This window comes from Cynara cardunculus (genome assembly GCF_001531365.2).
Source record: "Cynara cardunculus var. scolymus isolate 2C chromosome LG 14, CcrdV1, whole genome shotgun sequence".
Taxonomy (NCBI): domain Eukaryota; kingdom Viridiplantae; phylum Streptophyta; class Magnoliopsida; order Asterales; family Asteraceae; genus Cynara; species Cynara cardunculus.
This window is the reverse complement of record NC_037541.1, coordinates 30,098-51,784: the sequence shown is the minus strand read 5'-3', so window position 1 is coordinate 51,784 and position 21,687 is coordinate 30,098. Positions and strand designations below refer to the sequence as shown.

At 34.5% G+C, this 21,687-nt stretch overlaps 1 protein-coding gene across 4 annotated transcripts; it reads left to right on the top strand.

Annotated features, from left to right (window-relative positions):
• The first annotated feature begins 5,617 nt into the window (after positions 1 to 5,617).
• On the top strand, positions 5,618 to 21,143 carry LOC112526563. Of its 4 annotated transcripts, XM_025136899.1 has the most exons (12): positions 5,618 to 5,722; positions 9,414 to 9,488; positions 9,594 to 9,647; positions 11,088 to 11,171; positions 12,605 to 14,118; positions 14,200 to 14,542; positions 15,430 to 15,514; positions 16,332 to 16,388; positions 17,986 to 18,045; positions 18,127 to 18,405; positions 18,736 to 19,944; positions 20,850 to 21,143. In XM_025136899.1, exons 5-12 carry the CDS (start codon positions 12,663 to 12,665, stop codon positions 21,039 to 21,041), a joined length of 3,681 nt encoding a protein of 1,226 aa, XP_024992667.1. In that variant the 5' UTR covers positions 5,618 to 5,722; positions 9,414 to 9,488; positions 9,594 to 9,647; positions 11,088 to 11,171; positions 12,605 to 12,662; the 3' UTR covers positions 21,042 to 21,143. The 4 variants fall into 4 exon arrangements, with proteins under 4 accessions (XP_024992667.1, XP_024992669.1, XP_024992670.1 ...); XM_025136901.1 differs by lacking the exon at positions 9,594 to 9,647 and having other exon boundaries at positions 5,621 to 5,722; XM_025136900.1 differs by lacking the exon at positions 5,618 to 5,722 and having other exon boundaries at positions 6,894 to 9,488.
• Positions 21,144 to 21,687: the final 544 nt, after the last annotated feature.

The following is a 21,687-nucleotide window of genomic DNA, read 5'->3' as shown; positions in this document are numbered from 1 at the left end:
GAGATTGTTTCAAATAAAACATGTTGTATTTGTATAATCAATGCAATCTAATAAATTGAAATATATATGAAAATGATGAGAGTTCATTTATTATGATTTAAATATTTATGGAAGATAAATATGGTTCATTAATTATGATCAATACTTTTATATTAGGAAACAATCAAAACTTCTATAAAATCACATATTAATCAAATGAAATGGACGGGTGAGATTGGTTTGTATTGGTTGCACAAATGTCAAGAGTTGTATAATAACCAACCTCTCTCTCTCTCTCTATATATATATATATACATATATATATATATGTGCATAATCAAATAAAAACTAATTGATTTGTGGTAACCGTGAGTTCCAATCTCACTCATAAATCAATAGATTAATTAGAAAATTTAAAATTTTGAATTAAAATTTAATGCAAAGACATTTTAGGTGTTTAACAAGTCAATATATTTAAGTATCAGCGGAGGACGGTGAGCAGAGGCCGAAGGACGGAGGATGGGGGACGGAGAGAGAAGATATGAGAGAAAATACTCAAAATGTCATTGCATTAAAATTTTAATTCAAAATTACCAAAATTATAAAATTCCTAATTTATTTATTGATTTATAGCTGAGATTGGATCCTACAATTACCACACCCTTCAATGGACCCTATATATATATATATATATATATATATATATATATATATATATATATATATATATATATATATATATGGAAAGAGAATTAAACAAGAAAGTTATATAAATAAGAAAAAATAAGATAATGAATCTCAATCAATCATTTATTTCAATTATATCTTAAATAAAACTTTCTTAAAATCGCCTAAAAAACGTATGTGTCATTTGTTAGATATGAATTATTATAAATGGAAATTCATTTATTTTTATAAGAGTTATTTAAATACATTTAATTATCTTAGTTTTATAATTTCCATGATTTAAACGTAATTAATATTTCATTTATTTTATTTTTTTATCTTTATGACATTTAAAATAAGCATGATTCAGTTTTTTTATTTAAAATAATTATTTTTTATATTAGTAATTTATTTAAGATATTCTTTTAATATTTTCGTCAAAAAAGTCACATATGATATTCACAATTCATCCCATTTTTTTCTCAAAAAAAAAAAAGTTAATTCTCGTCAAAAAGATAAAGTGTAAATTATCGATAATACATCACACATGTGGTATTTGTAAATTATTAATTACGTTTTGAAACGCATATAATCTTATGCATATTAATGTGTTCTACTACACATCACGTGTGATTTTATTTATATTATTTATTTATCTTCGAATGTTTTATTTGAATTATTGTTTTTCGTGCTTTAAATCACATATAATTAAAAAAAACAATTAATTGTGAACCACATGTTATTTTGACAAAAATTATAATTCTTTTTAAATATTGTGTTAAATGAAACATAAATTCTCTAAATGAAAATTAAATTATACTTATTTTAAATGCCTTAAATAGAAAAACAACTTTTTTAAATAACATTAAAATGGTAAAAGAAAAATATTAAATAAATATCTTAAATAACTCTTATACAAATAACTGACTTTTATATTGTTTCTGATTCGTTTTTTAAATTTTTTATTTAAGGACTTTATTTAATAAATTATATGGTTCATATTTATTTTCTTATCTAGCTATTGCTCTCTCTCTTTCTGTGTGTGTGTGTATATATATATATATTGAAAGAGTAATCGTGCAATGTAGCGAGATATATCTAGATTTTAATATTCTATTTTATTTTTTGTCTTTGTCGATGTTATAATACGATTTTATGTGTTTTTAAGAAAACAATAATGATTTTATTTTTGAATAAATTATAAATTTGAATATATCATAAAAATTTGAAAAAAAAAATATATATCAATGTTAATATCAAATCAACTATTTAAAAGTGCTAATTTTTTATGTAACTTCTTTAATTTTTTATTATAATTTATTTAGGTTTAATAATAAAATAATTTATTTTTGTTTTAATAATATAATATTTTATAAATATAATAATTAAGTATTCTGTTAGAATTCAATGATTATCTTGATTATATTTTATATTTTTTATATTTAAAATGAGATGTTTATCATGTATTTAATTATGTTTATCTGCAGTTAGTTACACGAATTCATATATGAAGCTTTAATAAGTTGTATTTACGCACAATTTACTTGTAATCTTGAATTTTAAGTAACATGCATTAATAAACAATACGTTATGCATAAAAATGTTTTATAATATAGTATAGATATATAGTTTTTTTTTTTTTTTTTAATTTTAGATTTGATTTTTAGAAGAATCAAATATTAACATTAATAATATAATATTATAAAATATTTTTTTCCTTATAATTTTTATTTTTATAAATACAACTTATAAACCATAAGGGTGGTACCCGATTAGTTTGAGTTTGGGCTCCAAATGTCAAAAGTGTCTGGAGGTCTCAGGTTCGAACTCAATGAATAATAAAAATCCTCTTGTGCCTACGAAGATTCAAATGCGGTGACTCTGGACTACCCATAAAGCAAGCGGTCGTCTTGGGATTAGTCGGCTCGCATAGCGGATTGGATATTCAAGTTAACAGAAAAAAAAAACTTTCATGATTTTATCGATCCCATTTTACGCTACAAAAGCTAACATCGTATTGAATATAGTAAATACGTACCCAAAAAAAAATAGTATTAAATATTTGTCGTTTTATTTTAGGAACCCGGTTTTCTGAATATCGGAAAACAAATCTTATTTGAAGACGATTTATCCTATCCAATAAATAGTTTTTTTTTTCCTTAAATCATGTAAACACATTAATTAATTAGAGCATGTGCAACAAATTCTCTAAAATAGAGAAATAAAAGTCAAAATCTTCAAAAAGAAACCGTTTCTATTTTTGCAGATCACAATATTAATTATATTATTAAAATATTCAACATTTTCTATAAAATATATTTTTTTATATCTCATACATTTAATTTCAAAGATTCTTATTGCTATAAAGAATAAAAAATAATTTATCTTTCACATGTAGGCATGGTAATGGGTTATATGCGGGTGTCTAGATAACATATATTTTATATGAATTCATTTGGTGGGTTTTGTAATCTCCGGCCCCGGCCCCTGTCCCTGACGGGTAAGGTGATTAATATTTCGTCCCTGGTCAAACCTCATGAATAATATATTTTAGTTTGAGTCTACCGAGGATCTCCGGCCCCAGTTTGAGTAACATCTCCCCCCCCCCCTGTTTGAGGTCTACCGGGGACCTCCGGCCCCAATACCCGTTTCACCTCTTAACAATTTAGAGACTGTCTCTTAATGAATTTATTGATAGATAAACAAACAACCATTGAAACAACATTACAATGTTTTTTTGAAACAAATTAGAAAAAAAAACTATTATATTTATTAACTTATCTTGTACTTATACACACATAATATATATATATATATATATATATATATAGGGTTGGGTTCACGTGAGACCAACATGTTTTCGTGAGACCCGTGAGACCACATTTTTTACACGTAAACTTCACAGAAAAAACACAGTGAAGGATTTAAAAGGTCGAACCTTCACAGCAAAAACACTGTGAAGGTTTTAAAAAGTCACCTTCACATCATTTTTGCTGTAAAGTTTCAAGTGTAAAATGTTGGTCTCACGGGTCTCACGAAAACAGGCTGGTCTCACATGATCCCAAGTCTATATATATATATATATATATATATATATATATATTAGAAGGGTTCTCGCATAATGCAACGAGATACATCTCGATTTTAATGTTTTTTTTTTGTCTCAGTTGATATTATAATATGTTTTTATATGATTTTGAGAAAACGATAATGTTTCTATTTTTGAATAAAAATATAAATATGAAAATATCATAAAAGAGTAGAAAAAAAAATATTTATATTACTATCAAACTAATTATTTAAAATTTATCGTTTTATTGTGTATCTCTATAATTCATTTTTTATTTTATTTAATAATATAATTTTTCATAAAGATATTAATTAAGTATTTTGTTAGAAGTTAATGGCACTCCTAATTATATTTTAGATTTTTTATATTTAAAATGATATGTTTATCCTGTATTTGATTGTGTTTATCTGCAGTTAGTTACACGAATTCAGATATGAAACTTTAATAAGTTGTACTTACGCACAATCTACTTGCCATCTTGAGTTTTAAGTAATATGCATTAATAAACAATACCTTACGCATAAAAAAGTGGGTTTTAAGAGTTTTTATCAAATGTTTTATAATATAATATAGATATGTGATGTTAAACTATATTATTTACAATTCAAAATGAATTTTTTATTCATTACCTGTTTTGTAACCCGCTATTTTAATATATACAGTATAAATATAGATAATGGGTTTTTAGATAAATAATCACTCAATTTGCTATCCTCTATTTTGAAGTAGACAAAGTAACGGAATAATGCTTACCCTATCCATATTCTAGTAGTTGTTGGTCATATTAGGGATAGATCAGTATCAAACCGGTATCGATTTTTTACGGGACTCAAAACTAGGACCGAAAACCGAAACATACGTACAGGTTCGGTACTGGTTCAGTTTCGGTTTCGAGACGGGTAAATCGGTACCAGGACCACTTAGGACCGAAATATGAATGTGGGTTAAGAAACAATCAAAAGTTCATAATGTTTTAAACGTGTATCAAAACCAATCGCAAACCACTTAATCTTCAGTATTATTTTTCCCTTTTTCTTTTCCATTTTGTTCGTTTATTAGGGCCGAAGTTTTGATCGACTTGGATAAGATATTGATAGTTTAGGAGAATGGAATTTCAGTAGTCACGTGTCCCCTCTAAACTCTGGATCGGTTTTTTTCGAGAAAATATTGGATCCAAGAACCGAAAAAACAAATCCCGAATATGTTGTAAAACCGGAACCAGTAACCAAACCGATTACATGCATACGGTTCTGTACAAGAATATGGTCCTCAAGTCTCATTCCTAGATCCTACTGTCGGGGTTCATCAATGACGACCCTGAACTAGAAATGGCGAAAAACAACCCAAATCGGTCCGGATCCAAGATTGTCCACTTGTAACCGGTCCTAGTCGGGCTCAACTCTAGACAGGCGGTGGAAACTACCAAGCTGAAGTACGGTAGGGGCAGAAAATGCCTCGAGCCAATGTTTGAGTATCAGGCGCTATGGCGCTGAAGTAACCCATGCCATACTCCCAGCTTTATCCTGACGGGAGCAAGAGTAACAATACAGTTTATAATGCTACAACATTAGGTATAGTAAGCAAAATCCTACGAAAAGAAAAGGGGGATACGAAATAACCATAGCGGATCCTGACAAAAAACACCTAACTCGTTATTGATGTACGAATCCCGGTCTTGAATCGGTCCCGGTCTAAAATTATTATCTTGTAACCGGTCCCAACCAAAAATATCTGACCTATGCGAAGCCCATCTCGGGCCAGGCCCAATTTGACGATCTTTAATCTATTTTTGAGGCCCAAAATATAAATAGTCCGGCCCATTTCAAGGCCCACCACCAAAATTCATCAGAAACCAAAAATCTAAAAGTCCAGACTCCATTGTCGATCGCTCGATCTCCCCTGCGATTTTTCGATTGTTTGTTCGGTTGTGAATGCAAAGACTTCAAAACAGAACCTCTGTAGGTGTGTGCGGTTGAAGGGATCAGAGTGTAGAAACCCTCGTTCTCGGTAAGTTAAATTTTCAGGGTTTCATTCATTTTTGTTTTTTAGGGTTCATCTCTCTCTCTCTCTCTCTCTGTTTTGTTCATTATTGAAATCCTCACTACCTCCTAGTAATTAGTATTGATTATTGAATAGTTATGTTACGTTGAAATTCCCAAATTGTTGGATATTTGTTTGAAAGTGTTGAGCTTATCACATTGACTGTTGAAATTGTCGTATATTTCTTATTGAAAGTGTTAAGATTATCGCTCTGTGTTATGCTGATTATTGAAATTGTTAAGTTGATTTGTTGGAGCCAACTAACTATGATAAGATTAAACAAAGTCAGGATTTTTTAGTTATTTTAGAGGACCACCGTGGGCAATAGGAGTTTACCAAATCCCTGTTGTCAATCAATGATGCTGAATGAGATGCTGACCCGTTAAGCTAAGAGAGTTACTCTTACTTGGTCCGTGATTAATGTTAACCCATACAACACTTTTACCTGGTTAGCGTTTATGCATTTTGTCTTGGTAAACGACCCATCAGACAGTATAAACTAGTTACTAGTAATTGCAATATATTATTAATGCATACAATTTGGTTCAACTAAAACGATTGGTTTTTATATTCACGCTAGTAATCGAACTGGAAACGACTTAATTTGAAAAAAATTAAACTAGTGGATTGCTTTGGTGTGGTTGGTATGCTCAATTTAGGGGGTAAAAAGTAAAAAATATATACTTGCATTATAAAGCAATGCTTTCGGGTTTTCTTAAACTATCGGAAGGTACAACTGTTTTTTACTTTACGTACATGCTTCAAAGCATCATACAACCACTCACATCCCATAGTCCTAAATTCTCTCTGATGATACTCTATCTCTCAGCGGATAAAATCCACTTCCTCGCCTGCCCTCTTTCTCTTAATATCCAGATTCCACACTTCTCCTTTGTTCTCTATACCGGTGTACCTATTATTCATCAGAATTGTGTTGTGAGTCATTGTTTTTAAAATGAATTGAGGGAGTGGCAACTTTTTTTGAAAACAAGAACTAAAATAATGAGAATGACAATGAAAGATGGTGATTAGAGAACGTAGGATATATTAGGAAGAAGTTTAAAGGCACAATTTGTTTAAATTATGTTTAAAACATTTTAAGTAGCTATCTAACTATATTAATTTTCGTTTGATTTTTATAAATTTTCATTTCCCACCGCATTGCGTGGGTTCACATAAAAACAAGGGAAGTTGCCCAAAATAGCCAAGTGACTCACTCCTATTAACTTTTTAGCCCACTTTTTTGAATTGGACCAAAATAATCAAAGATTTCACAAGTGTCCTTTTAGCAACTTGCAAAATTTATTTTTTCCGAATTAAATATGATTATGATGGGGTCGACTTGCAAAATGTTCTTGGTGGCTTGCAAAAGGTCCTCCAAAAAACCATATTTTAATATAAAAAATACATCTCGCAAGTTGCGGAAAGAACACTTACAAAATGTTGACTATATTTGGTACAATTGAAAAAAAGTAGACCAAAAATGAAGCCATTATATAGTCCCTTTCCCTCTCCGACTCCACCTTCCAAGACCTGCAAAACTCTGCCTATATCTCTACTGCCAGACTGCAACTTCATCTTGTAAGTGAATTTTACATTTCCGGTTTCAGTATGTAAATTTATTCATAGTGTTCAATTCTTCATATCTTCTTGGTTGCGATCAAATTCGATGTTACTTTTTTTGTTTGATTCAGGGAAATTAGGGTTTTGTTTGCAATCGTATGATAAGCGACCTGTGCGCCGAGCTTACAGCGATTTAAGATTTTGAATCTCTCTATTTTCTCCTAAAATGAACAATCCTCGCCCCCTCCCCCAGTTACCATTTTCATCTCTTGATTCTTATGTATATAGTAAGCGTGATCCTTTAGAACCTATGCTCTTGATGCCATCTTTTATATAAGTATCTTTGTATTAAATAATTGGGCCATGGAACTTGCATTTGATTTGATTTGGTTATACAAGTTTGTGATAGTTTGCTTTAGAGTTTTGATTCTTCTTCACAATAAAATAGAAATAGAAATAGAAATAAAAATGGTATGTTGTTATTTTTGTAACAAAACTCTTTCTTCTTACATGTAGAAAATGTGGCATTGATATCTAAAAACTAAAATCATAATGATGGATTATGACATATGCACGATCAATTATGAGATGAAATAGAAGAAGCATTATTGGAAGCATGCTTAAGAATTAGCAATGAAAAACCTGGGAGTTGGAAGGTCTTTGCTCTGGCTATTTGAACAAACGGTGTACAGAATTGTGTTTTTGGGGGACAGTTATAGAGCTCTGATTGTGGCATCAATGGAAGTCGAATTTTTATAAGATGAAGTGTGCTTTTTTTGTGCCTCAACAATTTTGGTCCGGCTAGTTTACCGAAACAACTAAATTTTATATTTTGCATCAATAAAATTAGGTTATTGGAGATTTACCAATTATATACGAGAACACAAAAAGGTCAAATATTCTTTTTTTGCTTGATGTGGATATGGAAGTTTCTGTTGAAGTCCCAACTGTTACAATCCTTTAGGGGTACAGTTTGTAACGTCATTTGGAGCTAAGATTATAGTCCCTATACATGGCAATGGATTGTGGTTTTGAGGATATGTTGTTTGTGTATGCATTTCTTGTGATCAACTTTGACTGTCTAGGTACTTGATTTCAATTGACTGAATATTTGTTGATTTTACACATTTTGTCTTTTTTATACAAAAATATAATCAATAGTAGTAAGGGTAAAAATGAGTGTTTCCTGAATTTTGATGCCCGAAGATAACAAACCAAACATCAGTTTTGGGAATGATACCCAAACCCAATGCATCAACCATACAACCGTTTTCACGTAATCATACCCATTCCCGTTCGAGTTTCCTTGAGCCATATATATATATATTCTCAAAATCATTGTACCACCAAAGAAATCTTGGTTGAAGATACTCAATAGTTATATGAGAGTGTGCACATAATTACTTTTACCGAGTTAAACTTTGACCCTATGAACTTTCTTATTGCTTGTTCAATAGAGCAAGAATTACCGAACCTAGACTTGCTTTCCCAGACGGGGGGATGTTTGATATAGAGGAATGGAATGAGAGAATCAATTCCTTGTTTGTTTGATTTTAAGGATGGAATGAGGGAATAAAAAAGCATTCTCTTTCCAACTTCATCGAGGGTAATAGGCCTATCTAAATTGTATTGGGAATGAAAAATTATTCACTATAATTTTTCTTCCCATTCTCCAACATTTCCATTACTATTCCTATTTTTGGGTATCACCCAATCACCCTCTCTTCTTCCTGATATGAAGAATTAGTTGATTCCAAGTAGAATGAGTTGATTCTACGTAGAATTAGCCAATTAGAAGACTTACTAAACAAAAACTAGGGTATAAATACTCTTACATGTGCATTGCACATTCTACAAAAGATTGAAGAAATCTGCTGAAATCGTAGTCAATTTTTCTCTCCATGGCGATTGAAAAGCGTAGCAGACTTGGGGTATGCCCCTCGTAGTTGTAATGCTTTCGTTTTTTGAATAAATTTTTCCGGGGTTCCGTCCCCTTTACCAAAAAAAACGCGTAGCAGACTAGATTACCGTCTTTGCTGCTGTTTTCTCTCAACATTCCTACTAATCCGTTGCTCTTCTTTCTTGGGTCCACAAGGTGCATTATTGACTTTGCAAGTGCAATAGATGAATTCATGATAAAGCATTTGTATGCGGCTGGTGGACCTTCTAGGTATTTTTAATTATTCTCCCTCTTTTGCTTTTGCAATGTTGTACCTTAATAGCACAATGCTATGAATTTATGCATATTTTGTATTATTTTGAATTTTCCTTTAAGGTGCATTTGGTATTGTGGCGTGTGACTGGACATGACCGGATGGACGACAGTAAGGTAGGCGGGTGAAAGAACTCCGGAAGGTTTTAGGGTTTTAACTTGTTATTGATAGTTTAATAATTTACCAATCTTTTCCCATCTCCCCGATTTTTGTTCCACCTATTTTGGTTGGATAGAAAATGCATTTTTGTCCCACCGAGGTCATGTCTTTTCCCAATCTACTGTTGCACCAAACATGTGACACGTTTTTCTATTGTCCTCTCTCGTCCTCTTCTGTTCCGTGTACCAAACACACCCTTAAGAATGTGTCAATTATATTTATTGAGTTTCTCCCTTCTGAATTTTTTTTGTGTTGGTGCGTTAAGAGTGCATCAATCTTCTTTGTTGAGTTTCTTTCATGTATATTTACTAGATGCTATCATACCTAAATATTGAATGCTCAAGACGCAAGTAAAAATATTATTCTAGGCATCTTGGGCATCACATTTTTTTTATGAATTGTATTCATAAATCATAACTTTTGTAATTTATATATAAGATTACATTCTTTTAATTGCAACCATTTCTTACTTTTGTTTTACAATGTTTGAAGAAAGCGTATCTTTTCGGTCGCTTATTTTACAAATATGCACTTTACAATGCAATGTGTGATTTTAATAAAACCATTCATCTAGAGAGATCTATGTGTAGGGTGTGTCAAGAAGGATTATGTGCATGTTACCATCAACAATGTGTGATTAATGCATTATTTACCTTAAGGTGATAGTCTTTTAATTAATCCAAACCATAATAATGTTCTCTTATTTTAAGTGCTGTATTTAAGACTTTATGTGAGATATGGAACTACTTTTAAACTGACTAATTAAAATGTTCCTGTTAATTCTTCACACTGTCCGGATAATGGTAAATGTTACAATTTTTATGGGATAAAAAATATGGTTTTAGCTGCTCTTTTCTTTTGTTAGGGGGAACTAACTACAAAATGCATGCATGGGATAGATGTGATGATAGATTTACCATAACATTTCTCCGACTCCATCTTTGATCTTAATGGCAGCAAAATATACAAGTCCAGATATCGGAAATATCAACTACAAGATACGAGATACCCTAAATTGGATGATAGATCTACCAAACTTTTTTCATCCGGAAGCTATTGGCACAAAGACCCTTCATGACATGCCACTTGGTGCGGAAAGCATCTTTGGAGTTTGAACAACAATGCCTAGTTAGCTTGAAGGCTACACTATCACTTAAATGAGTAACATGTTGATGCTAATGAGTCATCATCCCCTTTACAACATTGAATGTGCATGTCAAGAAGATTAGTAGTTGATTTTTCTTCAAAAATTAAAAAAATGAAACTAGAAATTGTATTCATTGGTGTGAACTTGAAGGTGATGGTCTGATGTGTTAACGACTTCTGATTCTTGTTTAGGGGTGTTGTTTTGTTTGTTGAAGTTGTGATACTAATTAAGCTTTATATTTTGGATCTAGAGCTTGGGTTCACCAGCTTCATGGAAATGCTCGAAGGAATTCTTTTCAAGTCAAATAAAGAGCAAAAGTTTTCTTAAGAATAGGGTATGTTTCTTTCCTAGCAACCATATTATTGTCTTTCTGCATTTTGAACTATAGCTTCTTACATTATGGTTTTCTATCATTTTCTAAGCATGTTACCAAACATGTGGGCTTTTGAGATTTGTGCACCAATAATTAGTTTAGGATTCAGCAAGTTCTTACGAGAGGTTCATTGAAAAGAGTTGAATATTGATCTGTTTGTATTTATGTTCATGGATATAGCATTTTTAAATTTGTTTCATATTTGTTAAGTGGGGGGCGGCACCCGATCAAATTGAATACCATTTATGCAATTTCAGCAGGGAACACAACGAAGATTGGGGGAGCAAAGGGTACCTCAAAAGGATAGTCTCAACTCAAGCATTTGAGATCACAGATCCAAATTGGCGCCCTAGCCCGTAATTGCTTAATCCACTTCACCAAACCCTTTAAAACCCCAACCCCTTATGGTTTTTATTCTGCTATTGCAAATCAAAATCATGGCCCAATTGCAGTAGTTAGTGCGGCTATTTCCCCCAAGACTGCTAACCGCTATAGCACCACAATTAACGACATAGATCTTTGGAGTGTCCCGTGTGTTTTTTATGTAGGCCTTAGTATCTGCTGTTCTTTTTGAAAATTTCTTCTTGTTTTCACCTCCAATTTTTATTCCCCCACCCTTCAAATTTTTTTCCCGATTGTTTCAGGCCCTTTTGCAATTTTTCTAAATCTGTTCCTTTTTGCAAAATTGTGGCATGGAGCTAAGCTTTCAAAATCTTTTTTTAATGCCTGTGTTTTCTTGGAAACAGTCTTTCTACTTCTTGAGGCAGAAGAAAGGTCTGCCTACATTTTACATCCACTCATACTCTACTTTCGAGTAGGGATATTCCGAGTTAGTTTGGTTTATGATATATATTCAAATAATCATAAATGAAGTCCATCCTCATCTAATTATTGTGCCAAACAGTGAAGATCTTTCCGTTGTATACTCAGAGTTACTGGTGCCTGTTTTTATTGTTTACTTTTCCATTTTTGTGTGGATTTCTACTGGTGATGCTGCCTTCCATTGTCTGAATTCAAGAGTGCATATAATATCTTTTTAAAATAAATTAAAATTTAATAAAAGCAAGAATCAATGGATCTAGACCTGTTTTCTTTAATGTTGAGCTGGATAACTTTGTTTAGCTTGGTGTGCCTTCAATCTTGTAGAGGTTGGAATCGACCAGCGTTCATCTTCTGAAACCTGACCAGAACAACACTGTTAATCACCAATCTTTTAGAAAATTTAATGATTTTGTAAGCATCCAGTCATTTGGAATATATTTATTTAATAATTTCTGAAGAACAGATAGAAAAGATTGTACATTTAGTAGTAATGTGATAATGGTTACTGCATTCTTAATATCTATTTTCATAGTTAATATTAATTCCAGCTGCTGTTATACTTGTAATTGCAGGGTTTTTCATTAGTCTTGACTTCTAGTTGTATCGACTTCATCGTTACCTTCACCATCGATGGAAAATCAGTGCTATGATGTTGTCACCGATGCTGCAAATTTATCCAAAAACAGAGATGTTACTTCTGAACATGTGGATGATGAGGAGGATGAGGAAGGAGATGTGGATTTCAACCCTTTTCTGAAAGCAGCTCCTTCTCTAGAAGCTTCTTCAAGCCTTAGTTCTGAAATCGAAGAGTTTGATGCCGATATAGTGGACAGTGGAGAAAGTCACCCACCTGTCGATAATACGGCAAATGCCCCCGAGGAAGTGCAAGATGATAATGTCGGAAATATTGAAAATGGTTGGGAGATAACAATTCAAGAAGCTTGTAGGGACTCTGATAATACAAATTTATGTAATAAAGAGACTGAATCTAACACTGTCACAAATACAGTTACTAATGTTTCCGTTGAAGAGTGTCATGAAGCATCACATTCCCAAAAGCCCGTTGATGATATTGATGACGAGGATGCCATCTGGAGGCGCACCAGAGCTCGTTATTCTCTTGTGAGTTCCACTCTCGATGAACTCGAGACTTTCCTTCAAGAAACAGATGATGAGGATGACCTTCCTAACATTGATGATGAAGAAGAATACAGGAAGTTTCTTGCAGCTGTTCTACAGGGTGGAGATGGAAGCTCAGGTGCAGCTCAAGAAAACGATAATGTTGATGAAGAAGATGAAGATAATGATGCTGACTTTGAGTTAGAAATTGAAGAGGCACTTGGGAGTGATGATGAAATTTTACAGACTGTGTCTCAAGAACAGGAGCATGCACGAGTTGGTAGGCGACCCGAGACAAGACAGAAAAAACGTCAGAAAATTGATCTTCAACCGAAAAAGTTTTCCGCACAAACGAACAGGCCATTACGCCCCATTTTACCTTATGCACCAATTACTTTTTCATCAGACCCTAATGCGAGAGGTTATATGATTCAGAGTACTTCTGGCTATGTGTCTTCATCTGCAACGAACGACTACATCACTGCATTCACTCCACAGCAGATCGGCCAGTTGCATTGTTTGATATACGAACACGTGCAGCTTCTCGTTCAGGTCTTTTCTCTCTCCGTTCTTGAGCCTTCTCGACAACATATCGCCACCCAAGTTCAGAGGTTGCTTTCAGAGATGCTTCACAAGCATGATCATGTACTTGCCTCTCAAAGACCACCATATCCCAGTTTTTGTTTTAACCTGCCATACATCCGTTCTGCTGTAACAAGTGAGTTGCAGAAAAGTTCCCAACCACAGAACACCTCCAAATCTTCCACCATTGATGCAGAAAGAGTCTTTTCTTCAGTCCCACATTGTGATCCCAGTTCCTATCAAAGTGTTTGTAACGGGTCAACTGGTCATGGTCAACCTACGGAGGGTTTTTTCTGGGTGCCTTTCGTCAGTGATACCGTGCTTTCTGTTATAGATGTAGCCCCGCTTAATTTAGTTCGAAGCTATATGGACGATATTTCTATTGGTATATCCTTTCTTTCTATTTGCATTATTTGCTTTTGTAATCTAAGTTCTTGTACCCACCATGGTTTCGGTTTATTACCAGCTGTTCAAGAGCATCAACAGAGACAGCTAGAAGTTTCGTACGATGCTACTGCCGACAAAGAATGCTTGTTTCCTTTCAAAAATTTTCATTCTTCAGCTGAACCTACTGGCGTCTCCTCTGATCCTACTCTGGTGCCTTCTAAAGCTAGTGATCAGAAATCAAAAAAGACAATTGCTGCTGCACTCGTTGAAAGGTCTAAGAAGCAATCAATTGCTCTAGTTCCAAAAGAAATCGCAAATTTAGCCCGGAGATTCTTTCCACTCTTCAATCCAGCCCTGTTTCCACATAAGCCACCCCCTGTATCTGTTGCAAATCGAGTGCTTTTCACTGATTCTGAGGATGGGTAAGTTACAAGCTGTTTAATCATTAATGCTTCTATGGGTCACTGGTTTCTTGAACTTGTGTGTTTATCAACATTCCCTTTTAAATGGCAATATATATTGCCTTGTCTTTTCAGTATTTATTCATATTCATATGGGAATGCCTTGAATGCATTTCAAAACTCTTAGGTCTCGTTTGGTTTGCAGGATTGGACTTGGAATTGAATTCCATTCCAATCCCATGTTGGTTTGAAGGATTTCATGGATTTGAAATCCCCCAAACATAGGATTTCGGAATCCCATGGGGTTGGTTGGTATTTCGATTTCGTAAGATTTGTTTGTAATAATGGTTTAAAATACGTTAAAACATTTGTTTTGTAATAATCAATTAACGAATGGGTAATTTAATTATTTTTATAATTATTTATAAATAATGGAATTCAATTCCAATCCAAATCCTGCAAACCAAACACACTAAGGATTCCAAATCCAAATCCAAATCCAAATCCTTCCAACTCCAAATCCTTCCATAAACCAAATCCCTAAAAACCATTCCATCAAACCAAACACCCCCTTAATAATTTGTGAATACCCTTCGTCTTCTTGTTTTGAGAAAATACATTGATTATATGTGTTGCACATTGGGAAAATGGTGCCTGATATTAGCTTTTTTTAAATATATTTATGTACTTCATATCAAATTTATATGTTGAGTTTGGACTTTTAGCATCTTGTTGTCATAGTGGTATCACTTCCTTTGGTGTATTTACAACTTGATATCTTTGATGGTATATGTACTACCTGTATCCCGAAGACAACGTGTGAACTATAGTTATGGATGACAACAAACATTTACCGTCTTCTAAACTTTCTGGGATTTCTGATTTTTGTAATTGTTTGATTCATGCAGGTTATTAGCTCTGGGGTTAATGAAGTATAATACCAACTGGAAGGAGATTCAGAAAAACTACCTACCCTGCAAATCTGCACATCAGGCAAGTTCCTAATATCCTATAAAGAAAAGTTTTTCTTTTTAGCTTGAATATAGAAATTAAGTACTTATCACTGTCTGTAGGTATATATGCGTTATTAAGTTATGACGAAATAAGGTTATTCAACATCTATTGCTCATGATTATCAAACAACACTTCTTTTAAAATACGTTAGAGGATTAAAGTGGTGAATTTCTGTTATTTAGATGGTTCATGTTGAATGCATATCAAACAATATGTTTAATCCACCACCAACTCTACACAAAAGCCTTTAAACTATTTAGAACTCGATCATTCAACACTTCTTTGTGCAGTTGTATTGTATCAACCAACACTTCAGAACGTTCTTGTTAGTGAGAAGTCCATTCATTTTCTGAAAGTGTCTGTTATACCCTATAACCCTAATAATAGTTGTATATGTGATGTGTGAGCAGTACAGGGGCATTCTAGAAGGGTCTAGAACATGTAGGTGCGAATTGTTGGTTTTGGGCGGGAATTTCTGTTTAGCATATGTCAGCAGTTAGTTTTAATAAGAGGAGGGGGTATCAGGAGGGTATTCAGTTTTGTAAACCTCAAATTGGTTGTTAGTCTTTGGGAGAGAGTCTGACCTCTTGAAAGTCAGATAGTTTTCACTATATTGATCTCTATTGTAAGGAAATCAGATTTCGAGTAAGTTTGTTGTTCTTGGTGTATACCAAATGGTATCACAAGTAGTCTATGAATCTTGCCAATGCTTTTCAAATGTTCTGCTGGTATTCAGCATCATCAGTGTGGTCAACTGATTGATGTTCTTGTTTACTTATTCATTTATATATTGCAGATCTTTGTGAGACAGAAAAACCGTTCATGTTCTAGAGCACCGGAGAATCCAATAAAGGTATGTAATTACTAATTACCACATCACCTTCTTCTGTTTGTTCATCCTCTGGCTATGTATCTCAATCGAGAAGGTTTTATTTTTTATTTTTGGATTATGAAAATAGAAATAGAAAATACCTTGGATGGGAGGCAAAGACGGAAAGGTAAACACCAAGGGAAGATGAACTATGTGGAGCCATTTGGCTCGAAAAGTTCAATAGCGTTACTATCAATAAGAAAGCCACCAGATCCTCTTTTGACGGTTTCGTTATTCATCATACGCAATCCTTTTGTATAGACGTGGGGGCGGGTGGATGCTAAGATGAATACGCCTGCTGATACGCCCAAAGTCCCCGCTGCAATATGATGAGAGGCTATTCGTCCAGGAACAAACGAATCAAAACCCTCCACACCCCATGATGGATTTACGATAATGTAGTAGTTTCGGAGGTGGTGCTTCTTTTTTTAAGTTGGGAGCCAACCCCTCATTTTGACTAATGTTACCATATTCACCCTCGCCACTAACCCTATGTATCTCAAATTTGTCTACTCCTACCCTTTAAGGGTGCCATCATGACCCGATTCATCAAAGTCGATTTGAATCCAATGAAAGCTTAAAGGAAAATGTAGAACACATGCACATAGTTCTAATCGAATTGGTACACAAGGATAAAAATAGGAAATCTGGACAATGTACCTGGAGATATTCTTTTTGGTTTGTGTATAATGGAGAAAGAGGTAGAAATTTTGTGATGAATGCCAACCAATTATTTTCATATCAAGAGATTTATAAAGATCCACATTTCAAAACTTTGTTATCTATGTATTTTTGCATGTGTATAATTATATTTCTGCAATTTTCCAAAAAAGGTTATATGCCATCAGGGTGACTGTAGTCGTTCCCTATACTCCCCAATCATTCTACAAGGATGCTCACCTCTTTATCCGATAGGCTAAAACCATGGGGACTGTATAATTGTATGCTTATGATATATATATATATATATGTGTGTGTGTGTGTGTGTGTGTATATATATATATATAGGGACGGGTTCAAATGAAAACCGATTTTCGGTTGTGAACCGGGGAAAAAAGGAGTGCACGACACGTGTCTCACACCTTAAGCGCTTCACTTGTTATTCATCATGAATAATGTCTCATTCATTAAGAACGTGTATTATTCATCATGAAAATAGTGAATCAATTTAACATGGATCATGATCGTGTATCATTCATCATGAATAGTTCATGAACGTTCACCTTCGTTATTCATACTGAATGCCCTTCATTATTCATACTGAATATGGACGCCGGGGACACGTGTCGCACTCTCCTTTGTCCCCTGGTTTACAACCGAAAAATCGGTCTGTAATAGAACTTTTCCCTCTCTCTCTCTCTCTCTCTCTATATATATATATATATATATATATATATATATATATATATATATATATGAAACAGGTTGACATACCGTCAACGTCGACTGCTTTGGGCGGTAAAACTATTTATTGGGATAAATTGCAAGCCTATTTTGATTATTGTTTTGAGACAACTTCAATTGTATGCTGTTTCATCCCTTTTTTTACAATCGAAGATCTAATGAAGACATTTTGCAGGCAGTTCGGAGGATGAAAACATCTCCTTTGACTCCTCAAGAGAAAGCTCGAATAGAGGAGGTATTAATTCTTGGTATTATTTGCGCGACTTACTGAAAAAACGTAGTTATCTCATGCGATCATGCTGCTGTAAAAACTCAGGGATTAAAGATTTACAAACTCGATTGGATGGCTGTATGGAAGTACATGGTCCCACACAGAGACCCGTTATTGCTCGCTCGTCAATGGCGCACGGCTGTCGGAAACCAGAAGTCATATAAAGGAGACGAACTTACTAAGGCAAAACGGCGATTATATGAATCAAAAAGAAGAAAGTCAAAACTTGAAGGTTCAAGATTACAAACAACCGGTGCTGGTCAAAATAGGGAAGGTTGGTCAACCGAGGACGACGTGAGATGTAAAACCTTGTCTGATAAAGAGGTATGCTTTGGCATTTGCTTGGTAACTGTTCACACTGTTTACAATGCAAATCGTGTTATTCTTTCCGTCCCAAAATAAATTCCCACAATAAAAAGGGTACCGGTTTTAGAAAATTGTCATTATTACACCTTTTAATTAACTAAATAACAATTTTACCCTTAGTAATAGAGGGAGTAATGAATTTTTCCATCTCGTAGTTAAGGGTAGAAGTGGGAAGTAGGCACTTATTTTGGAACAAACTAAAAAAGAAACGTGGATGCTTATTTTATTAGAAGTAGTATTCGTAGAATTTTGCAAACTGATTTTTTGTTTCTTGAAAATATATGACAGTTGCAGAATTTCAGTACGGATAACGCTGGTGGTGACAATAACAGTGGAGATGATGGTGGAAATAACGAAGATGAAGCTTACGTCCACGAGGCGTTTTTGGCCGATTGGAGGCCGGGTCTGTCTTCAGAGTTTCCCGTCTCAAATTTGAGAGAAAACGACCCCAGGCCAGGAAATTTTCATACCCAGCATCCAAACTTTTCATCTCATCCAGTTCCTGCTAAAACCTTTAGGTCTTCTGAACCAGAAGTTCATATACGACCTTATCGAGCTCCTAGATCTGATTGTTCTCGACTAGTGAAATTAGCTCCCGACTTGCCTCCTGTAAATCTACCACCCACTGTTCGTATAATGTCGCAGTCGGCTTTTACAAAATATCGAGATGAAGCATGTAGTAAAGTGAGAGAAAATGTTGTTTCTGCAATCCCGTTAAGTCATCCAAGAATCAGTCAACTAGATGAGCGGAATCCAGTAAGATGTAGTACTAGTGGTCCAGTCGAAAAGGGCGATTCAGATCTCCAAATGCATCCTCTATTGTTTCAGGATCCCGAAGATGGGAGTTTACCATATTACCCTTTGAACGGAAGTGCTGGTTCTTCTAGTTCCTTTGATTTTTTTCCGAATAACCCCCCACAGTTAAATCTTAACCTCTTCCGTTATTCTCACCAAGCAAAAAACACCTTAAATTTCTTCAACAACCCACTGAAATCTAAGGAGTTAAGTTCGTCGGTATCTGGTGTCGACTTCCATCCACTTCTGCAAAGAACCGATGACGGAAATGGCCACTCGGGTGGTGCACCTTTAGTTCCCCAGCTACCCGCAGCTTCACTGATAGCTCATCAAAAGTCTGGTTCAACGGCTATCAATGCCATACCTCCTAGCCCTAATGAACTCGACTTGGATATCGGCTTAAGTTCTACTGCCCGGAAAGATAAACGTAGAAGCGGTCGTGAATCTGGAACCACAGATCCGCAGCCTAGCGGTTTGCAGAATCATGAAGTGGGTTTACTGGATGAAATTGTAAACGATCCTGATTCAGGTTCACGTTCGGTCGGTATTAGAAACGATGAAATCGTGATGGAACAGGAGGAGCTAAGTGACTCGGAGGATGAGGAAATTGCAGAAACTGTGGAGTTCGAGTGCGAGGAGATGACGGATACGGAAGGAGAAGGCGGTTCTGATTCTGATCACATTGAAGACGTTCAAAATGAGGTATTACTGAAAACTCCCCTAATGTCAAGTTTGAATCTTTCTTGATAGTCTTTTTATACGACCATACAATTGTGCATTCTATGTAGATGTGTTGCAATAAGTTGATAGGACGCTTCTGGGCGTCCTAACAAGTTTGTAAGGACACTTGAAATAAAGGTCATATTAGTCTTTTTATATGACATTATTTGAAGAAGACGTGTCTTATATTTGCAACTATCCTATAAAACGTGAAGTATCCTATAAACGTTCTAATAGAACACTTTATTACAAAAGTTTTATGAAAAACAGACATTGGAAACCTAAAATCATCCTATCAACTTATTGTAACACTTTTATATAGGATGCACAATTGTTTGGTCCTATAAACATAAGGGCTTTTTCGTTAGCATCTTAATGTGCTTAATGGGACTCCCAGCTTATTCAGTTAGCTATACATGACAGTTTGGTAGTGGCTTGATGATATTAAAAGTGACTTATTCAGTAAGCTTCTAGGGGGAGCTTTATGCAGAAAGCCAAATATTTTCCAAACCTACCCCTCCCAATTAAAAAACATGCTTTTTCCATCTATGAAAGAACCCTCCCAAACAAAAACTTTCGCAATCTATACAGGCAAATTAATCCACAAAGACAATTTTATCCATACAGGACTTGTTAGAAAACCAACCAAAACGGCCCCTTAAGTCATATAAAACAATCTATTAGGACGATTACACACTTTTGACATCCTATAAAGCCGATTTTGTTATACTGAGCTGGGTATAACCATCTTTTGACAAATAGGGGAAGTAATACTCAGGGTACCCTCCAAACCCTCTCCATATCAAGCACATAAAATTGTCAACGAGTAGCCTCATGTTTTTGTCCCATAACGATACTGTTAACATGATCGTTTTTAACGTAATCAGGACTTGCAAGATTTAGATGACAGTGATCAAGATGAACCAAGATGTCAAGAAACATCGAAACCCGACAGAAAAGAAGCACAAAGTTCGTTAGGATTGAGTTTAAACCCCAAACTTCCGGTGACGAGAAGTTCTCACACCAACAGATCTTCGAAGAAACCCGGAAACCGGACACGGCATCAAGATCCCAGGTGAGTATAAAATACTAACATTACAAATGTAAAGATCTATGATTGAAAGCTTGTAAATATGGATAGAAATGTCCAAAAATCAAATGGGTAGTTCCTAGTTTGTAACTATTTGGTCCTCAATTTGAGCTCTATTTTTGGCAAGTTTTTAAGGACTCCTTTGAGTTCGATAATTGCACGGTCGAGTGTGTGGGTGTGTGTTTACGAGGCTATGGATTCTTTAAGCGTCGTCATGTTGTCAGGGTGTCAAGGATACGTGAATGTAACCGTTATGCATTTGTTTAGGAGACCATAAAATTGGTTTTCTTGGTCCTTACAAGCCGGGGTGTTCACGAAAACTGTTTCTGAAAGGTCTATCAGATCCTGTATGTGTGTGGGACAGAGATGAACAAAAAAGTCCAAGCTTGAAGCCTGGTCTAGGTCTAGCCCGAGCTCGGCCCAAAAAACCCGGACCTAGTAAGCCTGAAGCCCGGTCCGAGCCAGGCCTCAAAGCCTGACTAGGCCTAAATAAAAACTGTTCCTCTTAAGGTCCATCTAATCCTGCATCAAGTGATTAATTTACATCAAGAGAACGAGTAATAGTTATTCTTACAAAATGTAAAGAGCTTCACCATCATCAATGTATTTTATTCTTGGGCAAATTGTATGAAAAA